Source organism: Rhamphochromis sp. 'chilingali' (assembly GCF_963969265.1).
Source record: "Rhamphochromis sp. 'chilingali' genome assembly, chromosome: 13".
Taxonomy (NCBI): Eukaryota; Metazoa; Chordata; class Actinopteri; order Cichliformes; family Cichlidae; genus Rhamphochromis; species Rhamphochromis sp. 'chilingali'.
In genome coordinates this window covers 3,091,458-3,119,129 of record NC_137940.1, presented here as the reverse complement: position 1 = coordinate 3,119,129, position 27,672 = coordinate 3,091,458, and the positions used below count along the sequence as shown (strand labels likewise).

Here is a 27,672-nt window from a genome sequence, read left to right as displayed (position 1 = left end):
TGGGCCACAAGTGGCCCCCGGGCCACGAGTTTGAGACCCCTGATTCAAATCATCACAGCGACAGTGATTCGGAAATCAGAGACTTTTAATATTAGGCTTCAAGCTTTCCCTTCTAATAAAGCATATAGTTAGGCCTGGATCAGGTGACCCTGTCACGCTGCACAGGCCTCGGCTGCTGGGGATTCCCATGATGCATTGAGCATTTCTTCTTCTCTTCGTTAGTAAAGAGTTGTGAACAAATGCATTTACTGAGACTTTAAAGACAAACTTCAGCTCTCAGCTTTACTTATTGCTTTTGCAATAGGAGTTGGGAAATTCAAATACAATTTCCATAACTGAACTTGTTTTTGCTTTTTTGTGATTTTAATAAATAAATCACCCTGTCTAATGTTTCTTTAACTTTATGGATGTTTTCTTCTTTCGGGACTTGATGAGCACTCGGGCCATATTTTTATACATTTACAGCAGTTGTTGTACTCGTAGATGTGACAATGAGTTTTGTTTCTGATTCACCAAAAGTCACGTTTTCTAATGTTTTCTAATGTAAATATCTTTGCAGATCTTTAATTTGTGGAGCCTTTCATTCAGACCAAAGTTCACTCTAAATGTTCTGTAAGACCTTTTCATCTGAAGTTGCTGATATAAGGTCACCAAAAACACCAGGACACAAACTTGTCAAGGGGTCATCAAAATTATTCATCATGTTGTAGAAACGCGTTGTAAACGATCCTATGAGAGACTCACACCTCGTTTGTCAGCTCACTGAGGTTAACCACTCTGCAAATATGAAAGTGTTACTAAATAAACACAAAAGGATGTGAAATGAGTAAGAGGCCGTCGGCATTCTCTGTTTAGACATTTTGGGGAAAATACTTGTTTTACTTTTTGGCCAGATAGGATCAGACCTGTTCATCTCAGTAGGTGATGTCCATCAGAGGAGGTGGGGTTTGTGTTACTTCACCAGTAAGCTGAGCTACAGTGGAAGTGGCAAACACAATGCAGAGTTGCCCTTTCTGCTGTGGTTAGGCAGCAGAAATACGAGGCCCTTACTCTGCGATTACTGCTGATGAAATTTCAGTGTTTTACACTTGTTTCAATAACATTTGGCAAACTCAAGAAACGTATCATACATACACACACACACACACACACATATATATATAATATAATGTATATAATATAATATAATATAATATAATGTATATAATATAATATAATATATATAATATATATAATATAATATAATATAATATAATATAATATAATATAATATAATATATATAATATAATATAATATATATAATATAATATAATATAATATATATAATATAATATAATATAATATAATATAATATATATAATATAATATAATATAATATAATATAATATATATAATATAATATAATATAATATAATATAATATAATATATATAATATAATATAATATAATATAATATAATATAATATAATATAATATAATATAATATAATATAATATATATAATATAATATAATATATATAATATAATATAATATAGCAAAAAACAAAAACAAAACTCCGATGTACAAATCCTGGAATTACCTCACATTTGACTTAAGATAACGGAAATTAGTAACAATAATAATAATAATAAAAAACCCTACTTAGATTTTTACACATCTGGCATCAAAAATGTGTTTTTGGTGTGTGTGTCATCAACATGTAATCCATTTTTTTCTGACTGCAGGACATTCAACTATTTGATGCAAACAAACACAACTTTCTAGGGAAACAACCTCACACCATCTCTAAGTATGTCTGTGGTTTGGGGTTTCTTTAGTGCCTCGAGGTCTGGGAAACTTTGAAGCATGACACTTTGAAGATAATCTGAGGCCAACTGTCCAAAGTGTCAAAGGCTGAACACACGTTAACCTTTTCCTCAGAAAAACATTGAAAGCTAAAATGTATTTGCTCAATACCTAAATGAATGGAGGAGTTGATATTCCTTGTGATTTTGTGATTTTCAGCTTTATCTGTGGCTGACGAAAGTAAAATAAATTAAAAAAAAATCAGCAAAAATGTGATGTAGCCGACTATCTAAACTGATATGGTTTATAACACATAAATATATCACATTGGTAGGATATGCATAACATAAAATGCTACAACAATAAATAATTTCTTAATTAAATATTTTTGTTTATAGCAAAGTGTAATATACAAATCTGTACTTACCTACTTGGGCTGTGTTTGAATTGTGTGAGCCGTTGTGGAGTGCTGTTTGGTTCATTTTCTTAAGCACACATCTGGTTGTGGTCTATCCACTCCACTGGGGCACAAACTTGGGTTCATCAGGACCCTACACCACCAGGCAGAAAAAAGGGAGCATATAAAAACACAAAAAATAAAGAAAGCAAGAAGACATCAACCACGGAGAAACAGAACCACAGACAGGGTCAGTTTGAATGTCTGAGCACACCCCAGACCCGGAAACACCTTCAGACAAAAAAAACTGGTTGAGCCAAAGAAGCAAACTCCCCACCACAAGCTAAAGAACATCTGTCATGGTCCTCCGGTTTGCCTTGGGTTGCTGTCTTCACCCCCTCCCGCCAGGGCAGCGCCTTCTGCAGACTCATCATTCCTGATCATTCCAGCCTGTACTTAAGACCTGGGCGGCGTACTGTTCCTCCCTGGATCGTTGTACTTACCTCAGTTAGTGTAGTCTCTTCTTAGTGAATTCCCTTGTGTTTCCTGGTTTTCTTCAAACAGCTGTTTGTCCATCTCCTCATACAGATCTCCCTGGATCCTTCTTGGCTGAGGATCAGTGAGGATCTGCGTGGAGTAGATGGAGTACAGGGAGTGCAGAATTATTAGGCAAGTTGTATTTTTGAAGAATAATTTTATTATTGAACAACAACCATGTTCTCAATGAACCCAAAAAACTCATTAATATCAAAGCTGAATGTTTTTGGAAGTAGTTTTTAGTTTGTTTTTAGTTTTAGCTATTTTAGGGGGATATCTGTGTGTGCAGGTGACTATTACTGTGCATAATTATTAGGCAACTTAACAAAAAACAAATATATACCCATTTCAATCATTTATTTTTACCAGTGAAACCAATATAACATCTCCACATTCACAAATATACATTTCTGACATTCAAAAACAAAACAAAAACAAATCAGCGACCAATATAGCCACCTTTCTTTGCAAGGACACTCAAAAGCCTGCCATCCATGGATTCTGTCAGTGTTTTGATCTGTTCACCATCAACATTGCGTGCAGCAGCAACCACAGCCTCCCAGACACTGTTCAGAGAGGTGTACTGTTTTCCCTCCTTGTAAATCTCACATGGACCACAGGTTCTCAATGGGGTTCAGATCAGGTGAACAAGGAGGCCATGTCATTAGTTTTTCTTCTTTTATACCCTTTCTTGCAGCCACGCTGTGGAGTACTTGGACACGTGTGATGGAGCATTGTCCTGCATGAAAATCATGTTTTTCTTGAAGGATGCAGACTTCTTCCTGTACCACTGCTTGAAGAAGGTGTCTTCCAGAAACTGGCAGTAGGACTGGGAGTTGAGCTTGACTCCATCCTCAACCCGAAAAGGCCCCACAAGCTCATCTTTGATGATACCAGCCCAAACCAGTACTCCACCTCCACCTTGCTGGCGTCTGAGTGGGACTGGAGCTCTCTGCCCTTTACCAATCCAGCCACGGGCCCATCCATCTGGCCCATCAAGACTCACTCTCATTTCATCAGTCCATAAAACCTTAGAAAAACCAGTCTTGAGATATTTCTTGGCCCAGTCTTGACGTTTCAGCTTGTGTGTCTTGTTCAGTGGTGGTCGTCTTTCAGCCTTTCTTACCTTGGCCATGTCTCTGAGTATTGCACACCTTGTGCTTTTGGGCACTCCAGTGATGTTGCAGCTCTGAAATATGGCCAAACTGGTGGCAAGTGGCATCTTGGCAGCTGCACGCTTGACTTTTCTCAGTTCATGGGCAGTTATTTTGCACCTTGGTTTTTCCACACGCTTCTTGCGACCCTGTTGACTATTTTGAATGAAACGCTTGATTGTTCGATGATCACGCTTCAGAAGCTTTGCAATTTTGAGACTGCTGCATCCCTCTGCAAGATATCTCACTATTTTTGACTTTTCTGAGCCTGTCAAGTCCTTCTTTTGACCCATTTTGCCAAAGGAAAGGAAGTTGCCTAATAATTATGCACACCTGATATAGGGTGTTGATGTCATTAGACCACACCCCTTCTCATTACAGAGATGCACATCACCTAATATGCTTAATTGGTAGTAGGCTTTCGAGCCTATACAGCTTGGAGTAAGACAACATGCATGAAGAGGATGATGTGGACAAAATACTCATTTGCCTAATAATTCTGCACTCCCTGTAGATGGAGTGTGTTTTTGCCACAGACTGAACGAAGAACCTGGAGCCCCCCTTCCCCAGATCACTGTATATGTATATATTTCGCTTGGTGTTGATATTAAATTCCCCCTTCGACTGCACAGTTTGAGACATGGCTCACCCAGCGTGACAGCGTCATATCTGAAAAAACAAACAAAACACTTAAATGTTTGCTTTATTTCCTGTGTTTACCTTTACTAATAGCTCTATCTCTAATATCTCTCTGTGTGATAATAATGTCTGCTATAATGAGACACAACACATTTCCTTATGAAATTTCTCCATGCCTGCAGTAGTGGGCCTACTGTTGCTTTTAAACAAATGTTAAACTGCATGTATCTGACTGTTTTGAAGCGGTTAAGTTAAATTATATTGTACATCAAATTATGTGTGCAGTGATTTCTGTTTTTATTTCAAAGGGGAGAGGTGTAACAATTAAAATGTGCACGTTGTTCAGTGAATGAATGAAATAATTCAACCATCTGTAGCTCCGTAGCAGAAAAGACCCCATCTGTTTTTCACATGTCAATTTCTACGTCCTGTCTTTGTCATCTCTACTTTATGAACTCACTCCTCAGACTGCTGTCACTGTCAGAGAAAGTGAGAAACTCCTTGTCCAAATCTTCCCCCACAGGCCTCTGGGATGTCTGTGCGTTCCCCTCTCCTCCTCTATTTCCCCCAACTCCTGCATCTTGCTTATTTGGCTGACGTCAAAAGAGTCAACAAAGTGCATATCCACGTATACTCACAATGCTTACATATCAAAATTAAGTTCCTGGGAACCATCAGGTGAATGAAAGAAAGCTTCTTGTGATTCTCAGGTCAGAGGTGCTCCCATCATTACTGAGCTGCCAGAGCCAGACTGCACACTTCCTGCTTTCAGCTCATAGAACAACTTGAGTAGCACGTTTCCATGAAGCTGTTACCTGTAACGATAGATAGCATCAATCTCATGTCTTCATGATGAGCCTCTGAGATTAAAGTAAACTTTTATTATTTATTTAAATTGTACAAATTACTGTGAATGATGTTAAGCAAACTCTGTGTACTCAGGCTCTAATCATGCCCTGTTCTCCCTGCCTCAGCTCTTTCTGAGGGTCCTTGGCTTTAGAAAACATTGTTAGGAAAAACTTAACTTGAAATGACACAACTGCAGAACTGATCCAGCATGGTTTTATAATGATGCAAAAACAGCATTGTACGACATGTGCTGGGTTGGCTGGCAGGGAGATATCTGCAAAGTCCCTGGACTTATTAGCAACTGGTGATAATCGTTGGTAAGGACTGGAAGATGGAGACTTGTGGAAGCAAAGTCACCAGCCAAGGATACGTGGTTAGAATTGTCTCCTATGGCAGTTGGAGACACGATAACTGGCGCCTGATATCAGTCACCACCAACTGCTTAGACGGATGCACATTCTCATATAAAACTCTGTGAACTACTGGGAGAGGTTACTCTCTTCAGGGAAGTTGGCTGCAGCTGTGCCTGGTTTCTGAACACAAGAGATCCACGTACATGCTCATATTTAATCATCTAATGACTTAATAAACAACAATCACAAGTTAAGCCTTTTGGCTCGTCATTCCTCAAAGTACATCTGTTGTCACACTTTAATAATTATTTTGCTTTAACATCCATCCATTGGAGCCTGTCCAGCTTCCAGATTTATGAATGCATATATAACATCTAAGGTATTTGTATTTGATTTTAGTTTTTGAGGTATTAAAGCATGTCAGTAAATGATATGTGAGTGACCCTTGATGTGACAGGTTTCCACAGTGGCCCTTAGTAATAGTTTGACTCACCTGCTTAAACGTTTGAAGAGTTTTGGATAAGGTTGTTTTTTTTGTTTCTTTCATTTGCTCAGAAGTTGTGGTTTAAATGACACCTCATTACATGTCATCATTCATTCTGGCAGTATAGAGTAGATTCATGATAACTAACCTATTTCCTTTGCTGAATTTTAATCTTCTCTCCATTTCTTTTTTGTTTCTCTGGAGGCCTGACTTGTTCCAAGATTTGAGCTTCCATGGAACATCGCAGAAAAACCTGTCAGTCAATTTGAAAAGTGAGAAAGGTCTTTATTTCTCAGTTCTGAAATGTTGACTAATTTATTGGTGGAAAGGGCTCTGTGTGGCCTGACCAACGTGATGGTGGTGATAGGGAGAGAGAAGAGCCGCTGGGTTGTCTTATCTTGTTTGGTTTGAATGCAGAAGCACAAAGTTTTCCACCAGTCTGTTTGTGAAAGTGAAAAATCACAATGTTTCTCTGAACAATCCACAATTCAGTGAATTCTTTTCACAAGAACAATGTTCCTCAAAATGTTTGCACTTTTTGAGGTTTTAGCTTTTTTTACTGCCTTCTTTGTGTCTCTCGGTAGTTGTACATTCATTAATAACTGAACTCAAACATCTGAGGGCTGCGATGTGTTCCTAATGAAACGCTTTGATTTTAGTGACGTCACTGAGTTAAAGTATGTTCCAGGTTTACATGCACATAATTTTCCACAATCTCATCAGAAACTACTCTTGTTGAGTTGAATGAGAAGCAATGCAGCTTATCTTATTGCTGCTCTTTCTATGAGTGTAATGGGAAAGCCTCACAGCTGAACTTGCAGTAAAGACCGTTGATGAGATAGAATCTTAAGATTCCCCTTTTCAGTGTGTAGCTTATCCAGCTGGGGGAGTTCCAGTGTGGGATGTCACAGGGCTGAGACTACAAATGAATATATATTCATTAATATATACATTAAATTTTCTATCTATCTATCTATCTATCTATCTATCTATCTATCTATCTATCTATCTATCTATCTATCTATCTATCTATCTATCTATCTATCTATCTATCTATCTATAGATATGTAGATATATCTATAGATAGATGTGTGTGTGTGTGTGTGTGTGTGTGTGTGTGTGTGTGTGTGTGTGTGTGTGTGTGTGTGTGTGTGTGTGTGTGTGTGTGTGTGTGTGTGTGAACAGAATCAACTTCTGGAGAGTTACTTGGATGATTGAGCATGCGTCAAGACGGCAAACATTTAGTTTTGCTCACTCAGAAGAATCAAGTTATTCTCAGTACTGTTTACTCACAATGTTGTGCTAACTTAGTTATTTTAAGTTCATTTTTTAAACTTTACTTTTTGCATAATTTCCCCCCCAGTTCTGTGGACAAATTAGATTTCCCTGTGTATGTATGCTCACCACCCAAGACTCTGTAGAGTCTTCAACAGCATCTTGAAGCACATGGCAAAGGCACACTTCATATAATTGAAGGGAATAAAATCTGCTGCCATCTTCATGATGAAGATGAAACAAAGACGTTTCAGGAAGATTATGACCCAAGACCAGCCAAGAAAACTCTTAAATGGTTTCAGAGGAATAAAAAATAAAGTTGCGCGAATGGCCCAGCCAATCGCCTGACCTGAATCCAACTGAAAATCTATAAAAAGAACAAAAAAGAAAGTTTTTCCCCTCTCGCACCTGCAGGTGATTTGGGTCCTCTACCAGAGGCCTGGGAGTTTGAGGGTCCTGCAGTATCTTAGCTGTTCCTAGCACTGCGCTCTTCTGGACAGAGATCTCTGATGTTGTTCCTGGGATCTGCTGGAGCCACTCGCCTAGCTTGGGAGTCACCGCACCTAGTGCTCCGATTAAGTTGAAAGTTGAAAGCCTTTGTCATTATACATAGTATAACGAAATTAGAAACGGCTCTATAAAAGTGCACACGTGCTTATAGCACATTATAAAGACTATACAATAATTTAAATATACACTTACTATAAATATAAATACACAGTACAGTACTGACAGAGACAGACCGGCAGAGAGTTGATGATATTTCAGTGCAGATTGCTTTTTGTACAAGTTTGAGGTGAGTACGGTGATGGCTTTGGGGAAGAAGCTGTCCCTGAGTCTGTTTGTTCTGGCCCTTATGGATCTATAGCGCCTGCCAGAGGGCATGAGGTTGAAAAGATGGCAGCCGGGGTGGGTAGTGTCCTTTAAAATCTTTCTGGACCTACTAAGACAACGGGAGTTGTAGACAGCAGACAAATGGTAAATGGCCTGTATTTGTATAGCGCTTTACACATCCAGTCATCCACCCATTCACACACACATTCACACACTGGTGATGGCAGCTACATTGTAGCCACAGCCACCCTGGGGCGCACTGACAGAGGCGAGGCCGCTGGACACTGGCGCCCCCGGGACCTCTGACCACCACCAGTAGGCAACGGGTGAAGTGTCTTGCCCAAGGACACAACGACCGAGACTGTCGGAGCCGGGGCTCGAACCGGCAACCTTCCGATTACAAGGCGAACTCCCAACTCTTGAGCCACGATCGCCCACACATGGGCAGCCGATGATTTTTTGTGCTGTGTTTACCACCCTCTGCAGCTGGCGTGCCACACTGTCACTGCACAGGTCAGCAGGCTCTTGATGGTGGATCTGTAGAAGGTCACCAGCAGCAGGGTGTTTAGTTGCTCCTTCCTGAGCACCCTTAGGAACTGTAGCCGCTGCTGGGCTTTCTTGACTAGGGCCGTGGTGTTAGCTAACCAGGAGAGGTCTGCAGAGATGTGGAAGCCAAGGAATTTGAAGGACTCCACTCGCTCTACACATTCTCTGTTGATGTGCAGGCGGGCAGGGGTAGTTCTGTTCTGCCTGAAGTCCAGGATGAGTTCCTTGGTCTTGGTGATGTTAAGTGCCAGGTTGTTTGATGCACACCATTCTCCCAGTCTCAGGACCTCATCTCTGTAAGCCGCCTCATTTCCTCCTGTGATCAGCCCCATCACTGTTGTGTCATCAGCAAATTTGACAATGATGTTCTCTGGGTGGGCGGGACTGCAGTCATATGTGTAGAGGGAGTAGAGTAGTGGGCTTAGTACACAGCCCTGGGGGGAGCTGGTGCTGAGAGTGCGAGGGGAAGAGAGGTGAGGACCCAGTTTCACCCGCTGGGGTCTGTTGACCAGGAAGTCCTTTATCCAAGAGCAGGTGGATGGCGGGAGCCCCAGGCTGGCTGACTTGGTGATCAAAATGTCTGGAATTATTGTGTTAAAGGCAGAGCTGAAGTCGATGAAGAGCATTCTGACATAGTTCCCCTGTTGTTCCAGGTGGCTCGGTGCTGTGTGGAGTGCGATGGCTATGGCCTCCTCAGTGTCCGGTATGTGAATTGGTGTGGGTCCAGAGTAGGGGGGGGAGGCAGGTTCTGATCATATTTCATTTAGTTGAACTTGAAATGTTTGTCAGTAAGTAAACAATTAGTATTGTACAGTCAGAAATATCAAGTTATTCTTAATACTGCAGACTTGCACTGTATAAGTCGTCCTAACAGTCATCTTAAGTAAGCTTTACTTTTTTGAGGCAACGAGTTTCCTTAATTTTTTTGAGTTCTGGGAACTAACAAGGCTGTACAGTGTACTCAAAATGAGTAAGTTGCCCTAACTTGGTCATCTTACGTAAACTTGATCCAATTTTTTTGAGTTCTGGGAACAAATGAGCTTGTACAGAGTACTCAAAATAAATAAGTTGTCCTAATTTAGTCATTTTTAGCTAAGCTTTACTCAATTTCTTTGAGTCAACGAGTTTCCCCAATTTTTTTGAGTTCTGGGAACTAATTAGATTTTACAGTGTGGGGTCTGACCCCAGCCTCTATGGATCTTGTGCTCAGAGCTTGTTCCTGTGCTGCCATGATTAGTGCCACTGTGCTGTCTTTCAGTCCAGCTTTGTCCAGCCACTGGAAGGATTTCTGCTTAGCGTACAGCCTCAGGGTGCTGGACTTAGGGTGAAACCCTCCATGCATGGTCAGGAGCTTCCTGGTCTTGATGTTGGTGGCTTCTATCTCCTCCTTTGTCCATCTTATTATCCCAGCAGGGGTGTGTTTCTTTGGAAAGGTATTTTATGTTCTCAAATGCCCCATCCATAGACATCCATAGACATCCATAGACACTGGAATGCTTGATTTAGACCTCTATGTAGTAGCTTACGATGTAACCTGAAACCCCTTTTAACTCGATGCCATAATCTTCCAACCCATTCAAGCATTACGGCACCAACATCAGGAAAAATGTTCATGAGAAAATAGAGAAGTACCATGGGAAACAGCAGTCCCAGTGGTAAAGAAGCTGTAACCCACAAACTGGAAGAGTGGGTCCTGCAGATACCAGGTACAACATCAGACTCTAACCAGTCCTACGATACAGCGGCGCTCTGTTAAGACAAGGAAGGCAAGGACTGACTGCCTAATCAAATCTAAAAATAGTCATAAACTAAAATGTACTACAGTAAAAATGATGTCTCACCTTTCATTTCAGCATCATAAAGCTCCTTGTCTGTTTGTATCTATCCTTTACATACCTGCCATCTTGTGGCTGCAGATGGCTATTGTCACTGGAAGCATTCACAAGAAACCTGATTGGTTCTTGCCATAATATGAATTCTAACAGTTGTTAAATAGGGCCGCCAGCTGTGTACCAACCTGACTTCTGCACTGATGATCCCAAATCCCATGAAGAAGGCAAGAAATTCCAGAGATGAACCCTGACAAGGCAAACCTGTGGGGTGAAACCATTTCAGGTGACAACGTCATGAAGCTCAGTGAGAAAAGTGCAAGGGTTTGCACTGTCAACAAAGCAAAGCGTGGCTCCTTTCAGGAATCTCAAATATAAAACACATTTAGAGTTACTGATCATTTTTTTCTACTATATTCCCCATTTGTTGTGGATTATGGAGTTGAAGCAGCAGCTGCAGAATGCTTTGACAAAAGTTGACATATTTCAGTTACTTCATTTCAAACCCTATTTACAGGAATATCATGATCAAAATCAGAGTTCAGAACAAGCAGGCAGTCTTTAAATAACAGAAGGGCTCATAAGCACATCGAACTAAGTAAAAAGCATGTGAAATACCAGCAGCAGGCCAGAACAACAACCTCTAACAACAAAAGACAGAGGAGGGAAGACGCAGTAAGAAATGCTTTTTCTAAGAGAGTACATCACACGTGCACCATTAAAATGCATAGTTTATGTAAATGCTGTTAAGATGAATGGAAAATGGGTAAAAATAAATGGTCAGAAAATAGAGCTCAAACTATTTCTCTCGTGTGTTGTTATGTGTTCAGAAGCGATTGTCCGTTCTTATTTAATTCACTTAATGTACAGACTTTACCTGCTTGCTGCATACATGCTACTACTGCACATCCACCTAATGTATATGTTATATTATATAATGTCCCCCCCCTTTTGCTCAAGTCAAGGAGCGTGTCAGGTTACATTTGATTGTGTGTTATAACTATGCATGTGACGAATAAAGACCCTTGAACCTGAAACATGTGGCAGGATAATGTTTTTAAGTTTGATAGCTGTCCTTAAGTGATGTCACCTGAGTCAGGGTCAGCTGCCCTTTGAGTTATTAAAAGTGCAAATTGGTTGGTGTACATTTACACTGCTCAAATCTGCTGCATGCTAAAGGCTACCTCCATCGCTGACTGCCCTGTTGGAGGTTGTGTTCAACTGCAGTAAACTTAGGCTTTGATAAAAAATAATAATAATGTCATTTATTCTCCTTCTTCATAGATTTTTATCCTTATTTTTAAACAGTGTGTGCTTGCAGACTGTCACCTATGGGACGGCAATAAGAGAAATTAACCAGGAAGGTGAAATAATAAAACCACTTAATAAAGCCACTACTCCACTTTTTGTCTGTATAAAGAGAAACTTAGTTTAAAAGCTACGGTGGGTTTGGGGTGAAACTGGTCAAACTGAAATTAAAATATTATCAAAATGATATTAAAAATGATCTCTTTAATTTTAACTTCCCCAAACCACTTTCATTTTCTAGTGTGGTGTCTGTGATGCCTGGGATAGATTAGTATTGCTGTAAAGTACGAATGTAAAAGTAATACAGAGATCCATACATACATTTAAAACACTGATATCTGTAAATACAAGCATGTCAAATTATCAGTCAGTTAATGTCTGCGTGATTATTATTATTATTTATTATTGTTGTTTTTGTTAATAATTGATTTTGGCAACTTCAGTCCTTCACAGATGGAACCAGTTTTCTGGTCATAACTCACAATATGACCGGATGACTGGTGGACAGGTAAATAAATATGCCTCCTAATTAAAATAGCACTCGTAATTAGCACCGCTGCTACCTGAAACCAGCAGCACATTTCTAATCTCACACTCAGACAGGAGTACAGGGCGAGGATGCGAGTGCTTGTGGAAAGGTTGTACACACACTCTGTTTAGTCTAATAAAACCTCAGTTTTTTCTTTCATTGTGCACCTTTAAACAGCTAACAGTGCCCATGTAACCTGCAGCAAGGCAGCTATCAAAAATGTTGTCCTGCCCCCCAGGGCTCCGTTTCGGCATGTGCATTTTGTCCAGATGTGTGAACCTCTGTCCAGCACCTCTTTGTGTTTAGTTCCGTCTCTGACCCGCTTTCTTTTTATCAGTTCTTCCTCCTCTCCCCGATATCTCCAACTCTCCCTGAGCTCCTCTCTTCCTCCAGGTGATGACAGTGAAAAGGAGAGGTCCTGCATCCCAGGTGAGGATGAGTCAGTGCAGCCCAGCCAGTCTGCAGCAGAGGATCGTGGGTATCCATCATGCAGTGATGAACCTGGAAACATGAACTTCCAGTAGGACTCTCCTTTAAAGAGATAGACAGAGCCTGGAGAGAAATAAAAGAAACTTCACTGAATTTAGTCTGGTTCTAGTTAAATTAAGTCAACTTTGTCCGTTTATTTGATCCTTTAATAGAAAGATCTCACACATGAATCAGATCCTCACCATTAGTGTCTGTAGTGATTCCATTCACACCCTCTTTGAGCAGTTGTGTCCAGGTGTCTCCTTGATTCTCTTGTTTGGCATCTCCAATTTTTCCCCACACAGCCCCCTCCTCCGGGTCCCAGACCAGGCCCCATCTCTCTAATGCTCCTGCTGCCTGCTCGTCATCATCGTCGTTATCAGTGTCTGCTAAATCTAAGCTGACGCCCGTCCTGAGAGCAGACAGGGGCTGAGGGTAACCTTCTTGCAGAGACAGGTCCTTGAAGAGCCAGAACTGGTGACCTGCAGCGAGACGTCACATGAAAAGGTTAGTAAGCCAGTTCGATGATTCGCAGTGAAACACCATCGATTGTTTCAAAAAGGTTTAAGCTTGTCCACTGTGACTGCTTTGATGTATTATTTTGTATTTACACTCTCACTTTATCATTGCATGCATGTTCTAGGCAGTGGATGTCTGTTGCCAAAGAAATAAGAAGGAAAGGTTTAAAAACCTGAAGCCACATCCAAGGCCAGATAAAGTTTAATAATTGGACACATCAGTTTTGATGCTGGAGAATTTAGTCCTTAACTATGCTAAAAGTATTTTGGTTATAGAGAATGTAATCTACAGCCAAACTGTAGGAGATGTTCAAAGAAGCTATAGGACAGGTGCATGTAGGTCTTCTGAAAGTAGCAGGAAGTAAGTAATAATCTCATAAATCTCAACAAGTTCTGCTTTCTGAAGACATCACTATCTCTCAAACGTATCACTGCTTGCTTGAAAAGTAATTCAGGAATGGCTATAGGCAAATTCTATGAAAAAGACAATTTTGAAGAACACATTCAGTGTACTTCAGTGTGCAAAATGTAAAGGCTAGAAGAGATATGAGCTAAAAAAAACTCACGTCAATCAATTGTTACAGAAATAAAGAAATAAGGAATCTTCTTAGATTTTTTAAACAGTTTCAGTAACGATTTTAATAGCCAGTTATGGTGCGTAATCTGCACTGACTGTTGTGGCCTTTACACCGTTTTACCCCTCTCACAAGTAGGTTACTGTACTGCACCACTGATAAAGATGATCGCATGATCCGAGCGCCTCTCCAGCACAGCTTGAAGATGAAGCAGGTCAGGGGGTAGACCCCTCCACAACCTCCTCACTGAAGAACCGCGCCCCGACACCAAGCCTCCGCCATTGACCCTCCACATCATCGGACCTGAAGCGATGACCCAATGAAAATAATGAATTGTGGTATCCTGTTACTATAGATACATCTTCCATAGTTAAACTACATAAACTACATTTATAAAAATCTGTTTTCAGACCTTTGAAGAAGAAAGTTTCTCCTCGAATCTTTGCCACAGCATCAAAACTGGTGTTACAGTGATCTATGGAGGGGCTGAAGGGCAGAAGCACACAGGGATACTTGTTAAAGGAATGTCGGGGTTTCATTTGGTTAACAGTAGTAGACAGCACAGCCATACTCTTTGTCCTGAGACAGGGGCGAATTTAGCCCAAAAATGGGCTAAAATCGCCCCATGAATCAACTGACATGTCAGTGCGCCCCAGGGTGGCTGTGGCTACAATGTAGCTGCCATCACCAGTGTGTGGATGTGTGGATGACTGGATGTGTAAAGCGCTATACTAAAGCGCTTTACACATCCAGTAAAGTGCTATACAAATACAGGCCATTTACCATTTTTTGTACAGACAGACAGCCAGGTTCATAATGGATATAAGGAAGTTTTTTTATTATTTTTTTTAAAAGGAGCCACATTCAGGTAAAAGTGTAAAATCAAATGATCTGTCAATCAAGAATAATGTTGGATCAGTGTTTCAATATTTATCTTTTATTAGATGTTTGTGTGGTTTGGTTATTTGCCTTTTGGTTGAAAGTACACTGAGAGGACTTTTTGTTAGTGATCTTAATAGTATTTTTTTCATATTAATGTAATTTATCATCTAATTGAATACAATATATTTGTGTATGATTGTCAGTCCAAAGAGGGAGAGAGGAAAGAGGGAACGTGAGGAGAAAGAACAAGGTCAGGAAGAACCAGGTAAGCAAACAGACAGGGAGCAGTGACAGGCACAACAGCAACTGTTAAACTGACAAAGAGGAAAAAACCTGATTTTACTCACAGTCTGGAAGTTGTGTCCTCCCTATATTAAAGCTGCTGTACAGAATCTGCTAAACAAACTGGTTTGAAACATTTCTGAGCCTCTTTAACAACATTCCAACATAACATTATCATTGATCGGGGAGATTAAAATTAATGATATATTTTTATGTGGTTCAGCCACAACTCTACTAAAACCTCAGCCAGTAATAGGGAGGCCAACCTTTGGACCGTCCAGTTGTCTGTATGACTGCCGCATGTACGTGCATCACATGTGCTCACTATCAGAAAGAGCCAAACAGCCCTGGTGGAGTGAGGAGCTGTAAAGAGAAGCAGATGCTCTGTTTCTACAAATGTTTTAAGCTTGTTTCAAAGATTCTGTACAGCAGCTTTAAATGTTTCCCAAAAGCACACACACACTTATCAGTGTTTCTCACACTTTTTACAGTGTGGACCACCTGATAAAAATGTCAAGCTCTCCTAAGGACCACTATGAAAGCATGAAAGTCATAAATCTTACAACACAAAATTATTATTATTAAATTAGTAAAATTAGTGTCTGCAGTAAAGATTTTTATTTGTAACAATTTATTCTGTTTTGGGAGTGTTTTTCATGTATCTGTATTATATTATACAAACGCATTAAAAGTGAATCTCTGTCCAAAAAATGCACTCAGTTTACTTTTTACTCACTATGAGCATCATTCATTATTAATAAACCAGTAATTAAGGCTAGGATACGTATTTTTATTATTCCAATCCATTCTTCTTTGGCAGCATTTAAATAACCTTTATCAGATTTGATGGTTTTGTTACAGACTTTGCAAAAAAGTGTTTTGCTTTTCTTTCACAAATGTGGGATTAAATTGTGCTAAAATGTACAAAACAGTGACGTCATGTTTTGAGACGAGGACCCAGGCACAGAGTGACTTGATGAATTTAAGAATCTTATGATTTATCTTGCCTGGCTGGGCAGCTCTCTGGGTGCTCAGCACCCCCAAAGCTCTGATCCTAGACTCGCCGCTGTCCTCAGATGGTAACGAATGTCTGTCTGTTGTAGCTGTTTCAGGCGGAACTTGCTAGCATTAGCTGTTAACTTAGCACTGTAAACATTTTCCTGTTTACAAAATCTATCTATTGTTTATCTAGCTTGTTTATGTAAATATCTTTGGTGGCTGAAATTAAATTTAAAATCTTAATACTGATATTAGATGATTTTGCAAAAATATGGAAGAAAAGAGGCACACAGTAAGAATTCTTGTAGCCATCTAGCATATTTATGACAAAGAGTTTTTGTCTCCTTCTGTCCGTGTGAACGTCCCTTCCCCCGTTTGGCTTTTATGGGATCTAGACCTTCTGCTGCTCTGCTCCTCGCCTCTGGAATTCCATCTCGCCAGACATTCAGAACTCTGACTCTCTCCATCTTCACATCCCGTCTCAAAACACACTCCTTTAAATGGGTTTAATTACTCATCCTGTCACATGAATCCTCTGCTTTTTTTTTTTTTTATAGTCATGATTTTATTTATTCTTAAATGTATTATTATTAATAATGATAATATTAATATGATTGTTATTAACAGAAAAATCTCTCAGTAAGTCATACCCATGCCTATGATGATGCTGACGACGATGATGATGATGGCCTCTGTGGTGCAACTCTGTGGTGATACGAGGAGCCTCCGTAGACAGCAGCTTGTTCATTTGGCCTAAATCAAAAATCACAACAATTTAAATGGAAAAGCTTTAAAAAAAAACCTAATTTCCCCCTCCGCCCCTGTGGAGAAGAGAAGCTGTGAAGAGAAACTTCGAGCTGCAGGAAGAGAGCCATCAGTAAGATTTCAGGATAAGACAAACCCATAAATCTTACAACACAAAATTATTATTATTAAATTAGTAAAATTAGTGTCTGCAGTAAAGATTTTTATTTGTAACAATTTATTCTGTTTTTGGAGTGTTTTTCATGTATCTGTATTATATTATACAAACACATTAAAAGTGAATCTCTGTCCAAAAAATGCAGTCAGTTTACTTTTTACTCACTATGAGCATCATTCATTATTAATAAACCAGTAATTAAGGCTAGGATACGTATTTTTATTATTCCAATCCATTCTTCTTTTCCAGCATTTAAATAACCTTTATCAGATTTGATGGTTTTGTTACAGACTTTTCAAAAAAGTGTTTTTCTTTTCTTTCACAAATGTGGGGATTAAATTGTGCTAAAATGTACAAAACAGTGATGTCATGTTTTGACTACCGAAGACATCACAAGATGGTGATGGCCAGCACAGTCTCCAGACTTAAACCCCATTTAACTGGACATAAACGTAGATTCTCAATGGAAAAATTTAGCCAATGCAGAAATGCCTCAAATCTGCTTCTATCTAAAGGGCAGCAGCCAGTGATAGATATAAAAAGTCTTGCAGCACTATATGGGTCCATAGGAAAACGTCATTCCTGACCTCTGCAGACACTTCCCTGCTGAGTTCACGGTGATCCATTTTGGGTTATACTGACTGGTTCTTCAATGCTCCTTCTGCGGTTGGCTCCATGCACCACTAAAGGGGCCCACCTGACAGTCTAAGAACCACTGCTGTCATATGCTGTGGGAGTGTCTGGTTGGGCGTGGTCCAGGTTCCTGTCATTTGTCCCTGGGAGTGGAGTTGGCCAGCTCATCACCTGTTGTCAATCTCCGGGGCTCCACCTAGAGGGTTTTTAAGCCAGCACGGCCTGCCACTCCTCGCCAGTTCGTCCTGCTACCATCTGTGATTCTCCACCCATCGCACTCACCAGTAGTGCTGTTTTGGTCTCCATCCTGTTCTCCCGTCTGCTCGGAACCCGAGGATTATATACTCCACTTCTCCTCAGCCTGCCCTTCAGTCCGTATTCTCCACCTCCTCGGAATCTGGACCGGACTCTCCACTCTTGACCCTCTCTGGAATACACCCATGGCAGCCTTTTCCCCGCCTAATAACTAGGGTCTCCAAGTAAGCCCAAGACTATCCACTGGCACTCCGTACCTCTGTCCCTTACTCGTTTTTTCCCATTCAGTAACATCTCTCTCCTGTGTTTACAGAAGTTCCCGTTAGAAGTTTCCCCGTGCTCTACGCCGGTTTCTCCGCCCACGGATTTCCTTTAGTTTCTGCGTATGGTTTCTGTTAAACCCAGTTCCGTTCACGTTTTGTTCTTTTCAATAAATTATACACAGTTCTAAGCAAATTGAGTCTGCTCTTGAGTCCACCGCATTCTCGCCCTTGACAACTGCAGGTTGGTGGGACACAGCCAGAGCTACTGTCACTTCCAGTGTGTCACACATGCTTGGTTAAGCCCAGCCTACTGTGATGATTACTCATTTAGCTTCATTTTAGAAGGTTAGTACAACACAGTTCAATGTCCCAAACTATTGCCACAGTATTTGGTAACCAAGTATTTTACAGAAAGGCTTGTTTCCTCTCCAGCGTGCTTCATATTGTGAAATTATTCATTTATAAACTACTTGTCAGACGATAGTTTTGCATTTCACTTAAAACCACAGATACAATTCCATATCATATCTGTGGCAAAGATATTCAAGTTTAACTTCTAGGAGCCACAGACCTTAGTATAAAATGTTGTGCCAATGAATAATATATTTTACATGTTCATTAGTTTAAGTACCAAACATTAAAAAATGGATTGTGGTTAGTAAATTTTCACAATGACAAATTGTTAAACCCGAGATGCAAATATAGTTAATGAACCTGGAACGACACTGAGTGGAAGGATGTATTTTTTGGAACATGTGGGCAGAAGCTTGAATATCCACAGACACAGCGGTTTGCCTGTCAAGCATTCATGACATTATGCAAAAGCAAAATGAACTGAAAAAAGTTAAGAATGGTTTCTGAGCAACAGCGCAGTCAGACATTTCCTCGTTTTTATATTTTACAGTATGAGGCTTTCATGAGAGTCTTCGCTGAATGTGGAGGCTAAAGCTGTGAAGAAACGAATTCTGTCCTTCCTCAATAAACACACCAGAGGTCAGACCAGGGAGCTATTTCACAGCTGTCCTCATCCATCCTTTAAACTGCACTTCAGTGTTTATCCTTTTACATCAAACTTTATATTATCCTATGTGTGCTAATACTGAAATTTTACATTCAGTCTAGTTTACACATCCTCACACATCAACTATAATCAATATTAATGATTAAATCATGGTGTGAGAAGCTTCACCATAGAGCTGAGTGATGTGCTCCAGGTCTTGGGGTCCCAGGCGGTAGTGGAGAGGGTCTCCGACAGGACCCAGGTAGTATGGCCTCATGACTGAGTGACGGGATGAGGAATGAGGAAGGCCCAGTGCGTGGCCAAACTCATGAACCAGCACTGTGAACAGGTCGGTACCCTCAGAGACTGGGAAGGAAACAGAAGAGGAGGAACAGAAAACAAAATGATGACCTGATTAGAAGAAGAAGAGAAACAAGTCATGGTTTACTGGTATCCGGTTGTTCAGTCTGACGTCACTAGCCGAGTCTGGACCTAAACTCCGATGCAGGTCCATATATCAAACGATCACTGTGGCATTACTGAGAGTTGAAAAACTGTCTAAAGTCTTTCATCTTCAATAAAATGATCAGCATTCTGCTCTACTAGGTGTAACAACTGAGTTTAACATCCAGGCATCCATGAAAACGGAATTTATGACATTTAACGGAGTTAGAAGTTAGCACGGAGTTAGCTCGCTAGCTTCTATCTAAATACAATATAGCATGTCCTGACTGCGGGGTTTTGGAAACAAATTAAAACGTACAGCTCTGCTATCACTTCCAACATAAATGAAGACAGAAAACTAAACAGCAGTGACGTTTGTAGGGTTACTGAAGTTGGGCTAGCTGGTAATGATGTGCTACGTGACCGCTAGCGACACAGCTATGTTAGCATAATATAAACAAGCTAACTTTTTTTCCACTCAATAAAAGTTAGCGTGAGTGTTCTCGGTGGTCAGGAACAAATGTAATCGCATGGCAGGATGCTGTAAAAGGACCAAACTTCAGCCAGGAGAACAACTGAGATAATCCATCCACAATACGAGGTTAGTCACTTATATCATGCTGCATGGGCTGGGCTGTAGTTACATCCTAAGGTTTTAAAAACTGAGCTTAAATAAATGATTAGCGGTAATAAAAGCCGAGGGAGGTCAACAGTGATCACTGACTGTTTTAGGAGCTTTTTGAGATTAAATAGAAGAAAATACAAAACATTAAACATGTTAACAACACAAAAGCCATATTAAACGCAGACTACTTTAGACCCGGAAGTAGGATTCGTCGCGTCATCACTGAACAACCGGATAGTATGGCCATAGAGTGTATGGAGGTAGCATTGTGGTCCAAAGCTCACTGGTTTTGGACTCAGTGTTATTGTTTTGTCCACTGCCATTTGGCAACTTTGGAGCAAGAAAGGACCATAACTGAGTTACTGCCTAGCACTGTCAAGCTTGGTCACCAAGCTGCATTAATCTACACCATGTGAAGACACAAGACAAAAGACTCATAAAAGGTTAGACTTTTATGTTTTTGAAGTGTTGTTCTACCTGGCTGTCTGAATGCCCACTCTTCCTCCGCATCCAAATGAACTACTCCTGCCCGGGCTGGGTCTGAGGGGAAGAAAGCGTGGCCTACTGCTCCACCTGCCCCATCAAAGGGGTAGTCATCACCATGGTAACCATGGAAGAAGTCTACCCGCAGGTCAGCTGCATCCGGACTGCCCACCTGGAAACAGAATGAATGAAACTCATCGACTGTGTGACAGAATGGCTAGTTCTAGTCAAAAGTGGCATCTGACAAACCTCATGGAACTCCAGTGGCGTTGGCTCGGCCCACACTCTTAAAGCGTAGAAGATAAGTGAGCGAATTGTTTCCCGAGACAGATGAGAAGAGGAGGGATATGATTGCAACCTGACGAGGTAAAATAGACGCAAAGACCTCACCGAGTGGCAGATACTTCACCAAGCACAGCTTACTGACAATAGGAAGCCATTGTGAACTACTACATCGAACTGATCACAGTCTCCTCGCAAGTTTTATCCCACCTCCAGTTGATGTTCCTGCGCGTCCACATGGAGACAGCCCATCTTCTCCGCCTCCTCATATTTATTTTCTCTTGGTTGGATGATTCCTCCTGGTCCGGTAGTGAGCAGCGTGGCGTGTTCATCACCGCCATTGTCTCCTCATCTGGACACCAGAGAACAGACTCTATCCAATCACACAGAGAACACTAGATTTGAGAAGCAGCATAAACATCTTTTTAAGACACCATCTGTATTCCTCACCTACAACTCCGCTGTCTTTTAGGCCTGCAAACCTTTGCATGGCCCTCACAGCACTGGTGACACCTGTCCAAGCCTGCAGCTGACCGGTGGAAGGGTCTGAGGGTGGGAGGTAACCATACTTCATCAGCCAATCCTAACAAAGGGGGTAAATGATCTCTTTAACAGGGTGTTCTTCTTCCATTTCTATCCTGCAGTCCTGTATCTATATTATATATAAAGCTCACTACCAATGTAATATATGAGAGAGTTGGTAAAGATATTATTAATTTCCCATCAATAGTTGTATGGTTTCTATTACCACAAGTTTGGAGCTCTCATCTTGAGTGGGTGTCACTGGTGCAGAGGATGGTGACAGAGTCACACTAGCAGCACAAGTTGTTTGCATCCATCCACAGCTCAAGCAGAGGAAAGTCATATACATCTTCATCTTGATTACATGTTTTTGGAACTGAATATTCAGTGGAAAGCAGTATTTTCAGTGTGTGGAAATCCACTGGAAATGAAGCAAAGGCATTTTAAAACATTAAAGACAATGATACAGACAGGGCAGCAAAAAACCCTAAAGCCCGACATTTAAAGAGTTTTCCTTAAGTTATCCAAAGTAAACAAAAATATTTTAACATTTTGCACAGTGGTACAGAGGGTGGCTTGACACGGACACAAGGTCGGGTGCAGTGGTTAGTTCTGTCGCCTCACAGCAGTCACAGAAGTTTGCATTCTTTGCAGTTATTAAAATAGAAAAAACACTATATTCTCTTAAAAGGCCGCAATTCATTTGTGTCCTCTGTGAAGGACATGAACCTCTACATCAACCAGAATCTATGCAATCTGAGTCCTACTGTGGTGTCGAGGGGACACGCTGGGCTTTTATTGATGCCACATTTTGGGGGATTGGGCTAGTAGAGTAATAACAGAGTTCTTTTCCAAATGAAAAGGCACTGGAGGTCCCACATTTCAGATTAAGTGATATGATATCCGGTTGTTCAGTCTGACGTCACTAGCCGTGTCTGGGTCTAAACTCCGCTGCAGGTCCATATATCAAACGATCACTGTGGCATTACTGAGAGTTGAAAAACTGTCTAAAGTCTTTCATCTTTAATAAAATGATCAGCGTTCTGCTCTACCAGGTGTAACAATTGAGTTTAACATCCAGGCATCCATGAAAACGGAATTTATGACATTTAACGGAGTTAGAAGTTAGCAGGGAGTTAGCTCGCTAGCTTCTATCTAAATACAATATAGCATGTCCTGACTGCGGGGTTTTGGAAACAAATTCAAACGTACAACTCAGCTATCACTTCCAGCATAAATGAAGACAGAAAACTAAACAGCAGTGACGTTTGTAGGGTTACTGAAGTTGGGCTAGCTGGTATATAATGATGTGCTATGTGACCGCTAGCGACACAGCTATGTTAGCATAATATAAACAAGCTAACTTTATTTCCACTCGATAAAAGTTAACGTGAGTGTTCTCGGTGGTCAGGAACAAATGTAATCGCATGGCAGGATGCTGTAAAAGGACCAAACTTCAGCCAGGAGAACAACTGAGATAATCCATCCACAATACGAGGTTAGTCATTCATATACTGCTGCATGGGCTGGGCTGTAGTTACATCCTAAGGTTTTAAAAACTGAGCTTAAATAAATGATTAGTGGTAATAAAAGCTGAGGGAGGTCAACAGTGATCGCTGACTGTTTTAGGAGCTTCTTGAGATCAAATAGAAGAAAATACATAACATTAAACATTAACAACACAAAAGCTATATCAAACGCAGACTACTTTAGACCCGGAAGTAGGATTCGTCGCGTCATCACTGAACAACTGGATAGGGGTCTACCTACAATATAAAGCACCTTGAGGTGACTATTGTTGTGATTTGGCGCTATGTAAATAAAATTGAATTGAATTGAATATTTTAATGAACCCTCAAATTGTTTCTTCAATATTGTCATGGTCCACGGCCCGGCGTCCGGGGTGCTGATGGGATGCCCACGCCCGTGGGCGTGGCTGCTAACCCCACACCTGCATCCCATCCCAGGCGATCACCAGGTGGACTATTTCATCCTGCCCTACCTGCTGCTCCACGCCAGTCCGTAGCCGTCGCTCAACGGTAACGCACACCTGCGGGAAAGCCCTTATGAAAACTTATCCGTCTGAACTAACACTACTCTGCCCTGTGTACTCAGATCACAACTCGGCGTGTTGTGAGCCACCTGCCTGTCCGCCTGCCCGTCTGAGATTTGGATCACGATCAGCACCCGCCGCCTCGACCCTTTTGGTTCTGCTTCTGGGTCCAGCTTGTGCGCGGAACCTCGGTTCATGACAAATATTAGATTGTTATCTTCAATTTAGTAGAATTTCAGAAATGTGCAGTAATGTTAACACTTTTGAAAGAGAACTTTTATTCAGTGTCCTTTGTAGTGGACAGAGGAATTACTAACTCTGATTTGTGAATGAGATTTTAAAGGATTTTTCATTAGAGTTCAACTCTTTTGAAATTGGGTAGAAAGACTTTTTAATGAGAAAACAGATCAACTACAAACCAGAGGGAGGTGCTCGTCTCTTAAAATTGAAAGCATCATTCAGCATATCTGTATATGTGACATGACTCGGATTATCTTGGGTCCTAGTTATAGCCAGGACCCGGTGTATAACTCAGCATCTGGCAGTCAGTCAAAGTCACGAGTCATCTTTATGTCTCGGGTGAGAAAGAAAGAATGTCCTCTGGCTGGTGATGCAACAAGGCTGCATTAATGAGACCAACTAAAACCTTTTTCTGGGTCTCAGAAGGATACAAAGATGAGTACATTACATTTGCACCTGCAATGTAATAAAATATAAGAGAATAATGCCTGTCCCAGTGTGCTTCACATCCACCACCATCATCATATTCCCAAAGAGGACAGCTGCTACCTGCCTGCATGACTGCTGCCCATGGCGCTCAATCATCATGAAGGTTATTCATGGCACGTCTCTGGATGCTGTGCAATTTGCACTCCAGTCTAACAGATCCACTAAAGAGTTACTGGTAATCTGGCATGCCCGGTGTGCTGATGTGTCAATATCATTTTTTGGTCGATATAGTTACACAGGCCACAGACTGGATTGAAGGTCTGCTGTGCACTGGCCCTACAAGCACTGACAGCAGCCCATCCATTCATTTTTATCGGTGACACTAGATTACCCAATCAAATCTCTTCATGCAACCAGGCCCTTCCCAACCTTCCCTGTGTGGTGATGCACGTCCTGTGGCTACTTTTGCTACTGCTAGAAAGTAAAGTGCAAAAACTGTCACAGAAGAACAGGAAGCACACTGTGACACTCCATGTCACAATAGCACGGACGCGTTAAAGCAGTGAGTCAAAGAAGCTGATGGGAAACGTTGTATATTCCCACAGGGTGGAGAAACCTACCAGATTCAATCACGAGATGGACGAGAATTTCCATAAAATACAGAGAGGAGGGCATTGTGCCCTGCCCCATAGGACACTGCTAGATATGTGTGTGCCCATGTCAATCAGAAGATGCCTCCATTAATTAAGTTAGAGGGTGTACCATTTCAGTTAGAGCACTGGGGCAGAGAAGGAGGAGGGAGGATGAATGGAGGACAAGGCAGCTTTAAAGTAATGAGATTAAAGCAGCCACAAGAGTAGAGGGCGAAGGTCGAAGGAGCCGACTGTCAGAAAGAACATTCTGAATTAAACAAGCTGGAATGAACATTAGAGGAACTGCTTTGGTGGCAAATCACGTTGCATCAAAGCAGCTGATCAGGTAAAGTTCATGCTCTAAAATGTAAGTGCATACATTTTTGTCTTAACCCCAAAGCTGACTTATTTTTGCATTTCACAGCGTTTGACTAGTTAAGTCAGGCTTTAAATGAAAAGCAGAGTTTGGAGGAATTCGAGCAGCGGTATTGGCACAGCTGTACAGTAATTCAGGCTGTGTATTAGTCCCTGCACATGTAATATTGTCACCATCTGACAATGAAACCTAACATCTCACACCACTGACCACGGCACATTCATTCATTACATTAAGTTACACTAACTCCAAATTTAGTCTGAAAGCTGAATCACAGCAAGTTAAAGATGAGAAAAGTGCTTTTAACACTTACCTTCCTGCTGCTCTGCCTTCTGCTTCTCCCTGCTCTCTCTTCATTTGCCACAATGGGAACAGATGGGTCCTTTCTACTCTCCTGCTCGTTTCCTCAAAGCCTGACTCCTAACCCCCACCCCCTACCCCACCCACTGCCACAGCAGCATGACAAATGAAGAGTTTCATCTTTGCAGAAATATCTTCCTTCCTCTATCCCGAGATTGTGCCTTGGTTTTTCCCAACTTGTTTTTCCTCCTATCAGTCAGTTATTTGCCCTCAGTACACAATTTATGAACAAAGAAAATCTGATTTGAAAACAATTAGTTGTGGCACAATACTCTGTGAGTGCAGAATGCAACATTTGACTCGTGCAGGATTAGTGATGCACAGTAAAGATGGGTTTAGACACGTGTGTGTGTGCCTTTGCATGTGTGCAACATCTGCATGTTTATGTGTATCTTCTCTCATGATGACATTTTTACACACAATCCTCTTAACATGAGGATTAAAACAAAACCAAGACAGATTTGTGGCTCCCTCTCGTTCTGCTGCAGCTTTTTCCTTGTGTTTCTTCTTTGTGTTTAATCCACTGAACTGGTGGGAGGGGTGGTCTCATGTTGGCCTCTTTCTTTAAATGCAACTGATATCCTACTGTTCATGTCAATGAAAAAAGCATGAACTGCACTAAGCCATGTTCTCCATATTCTTGTCAATGCTAATGTTATTTCTTCCATTGGTGAGTCCCCTTCATGTGAACCCTGCACCATCCTGCTGGGATCATGAAGCTCAATCTAATCTGGTCTTTCTCTGCTGAGAGAAAAAAGCTGCAACTAGAAACACGTGTAGGACGAATGCAGTGTGTTTTCAGGAAACCTGATTCCTGTTATGTGTGTCTGTAGCAGAACAGGCAGATCCAGTGACGGACTGATGCTCAGGACTGACCGTTCTCTGCTCTTTGACTTCAATTTCTTAGACTGAAGTACATTTGTCACGGGTGTGCTGACACACAGGATGCATAGCCAGCAGTGATGGTGCATGTTATTCATGATGTTCATGAACATCATTAGTGGCCTATCCCTGGTCAAAACCACTAAACGAGTCTACAGATGCCCTCGCTGTAGGGGCCAAATGTTCAGGCCTAACTAGCATTAGTCAAATGCTCATTTCAGGCTCCTTTTGAACCGTCTCATGTAAACTGTTATACTTGCTTTATGCTTTCTGTTGCTTTCTGTGCTCACGTCACAGCAAAGTCAAGCAGTGTTTTCAGTGGGAAACATTAAGTAATTTAAAAAGACAGCTGCTGATGAATTACTGTAACAACTTAACAACAATTTCCATCTCTGTCTTCACCAGAACCTGTTGGTCTTCATGGGTCCTGGGTTATATGTGTGTGTTTGTGTGTGTGTGTGTCATTTTTCTGGGTATTTAATTATAAAAATTACAGCAAAGACTGAGTGAATCGTCCTCCTGGTGTACAAGTAGAACATGACTCATGAACCAAGAGAACCAAGTCACTCCCTCATCTAACTCATCACTCTTCTACACTTCCATGGGTTCAACTTCTGCTCGCATCCTCACACACCTCACTAATGCTCAAGGATCGCAGCCATCAATGAGCACATTGAGCAATGTCAACTCAGACAGTATTCCTGTTCAAACACTGGCCAGTCAACCAGTTTTGTGACTGAACGTTCCACCCCAACAGTGAATCCTCTGTCAAAGACCTTTACCTCTCATTATGAGAAAGATAGTAAAATGTTTTACTAATAATTTTTCCCTTTCTTTGTTGAACAAAATGTCCTTCGCTGCTTCTTTTATTGCAATACGATACGATTGGTGTGATGCAAATTTTGTGTAAACTGCAAATAAGAATGCAGTTGCATGTAAGACATGCTGAGGAATGCAGTTGTTTATAGGATAGTAACACAGCAGAACAAGAAGATATTTAAACTGAAGTCAACACCGTCAGGAGAG

At 41.1% G+C, this 27,672-nt stretch overlaps 1 protein-coding gene across 2 annotated transcripts; it reads right to left on the bottom strand.

Annotated features, from left to right (window-relative positions):
• Positions 1 to 12,375: 12,375 nt before the first annotated feature.
• mmp17b (matrix metallopeptidase 17b) lies at positions 12,376 to 25,800 on the bottom strand. Of its 2 annotated transcripts, none has more exons than XM_080901335.1 (12): positions 25,718 to 25,800; positions 21,901 to 22,095; positions 21,603 to 21,735; positions 21,363 to 21,525; positions 21,120 to 21,228; positions 20,865 to 21,042; positions 19,508 to 19,684; positions 16,896 to 16,998; positions 14,495 to 14,568; positions 14,236 to 14,385; positions 13,193 to 13,471; positions 12,376 to 13,073 (listed from the first exon to the last, which is right to left on the bottom strand). In XM_080901335.1, the coding sequence occupies exons 2-12, from the start codon at positions 22,027 to 22,029 to the stop codon at positions 12,691 to 12,693; spliced, it is 1,878 nt and encodes a 625-aa protein (XP_080757461.1). In that variant the 5' UTR covers positions 22,030 to 22,095; positions 25,718 to 25,800; the 3' UTR covers positions 12,376 to 12,690. The 2 variants fall into 2 exon arrangements, with proteins under 2 accessions (XP_080757461.1, XP_080757462.1); XM_080901336.1 differs by having other exon boundaries at positions 21,363 to 21,504.
• Positions 25,801 to 27,672: the final 1,872 nt, after the last annotated feature.

Excerpts from the sequence above, each read along its gene's own strand:
- mmp17b (XM_080901335.1), bottom strand. The coding sequence starts at position 22,029 with ATGAAGATGTATATGACTTTCCTCTGCTTGAGCTGTGGATGGATGCAA. Across the intron at positions 21,043-21,119 it reads CGCCACTGGAGTTCCATGAG|GTGGGCAGTCCGGATGCAGC; the intron begins GTTTGTCAGATG and ends TTCTGTTTCCAG. Across the intron at positions 14,386-14,494 it reads AGAAACTTTCTTCTTCAAAG|GTCCGATGATGTGGAGGGTC; the intron begins GTCTGAAAACAG and ends TCATCGCTTCAG.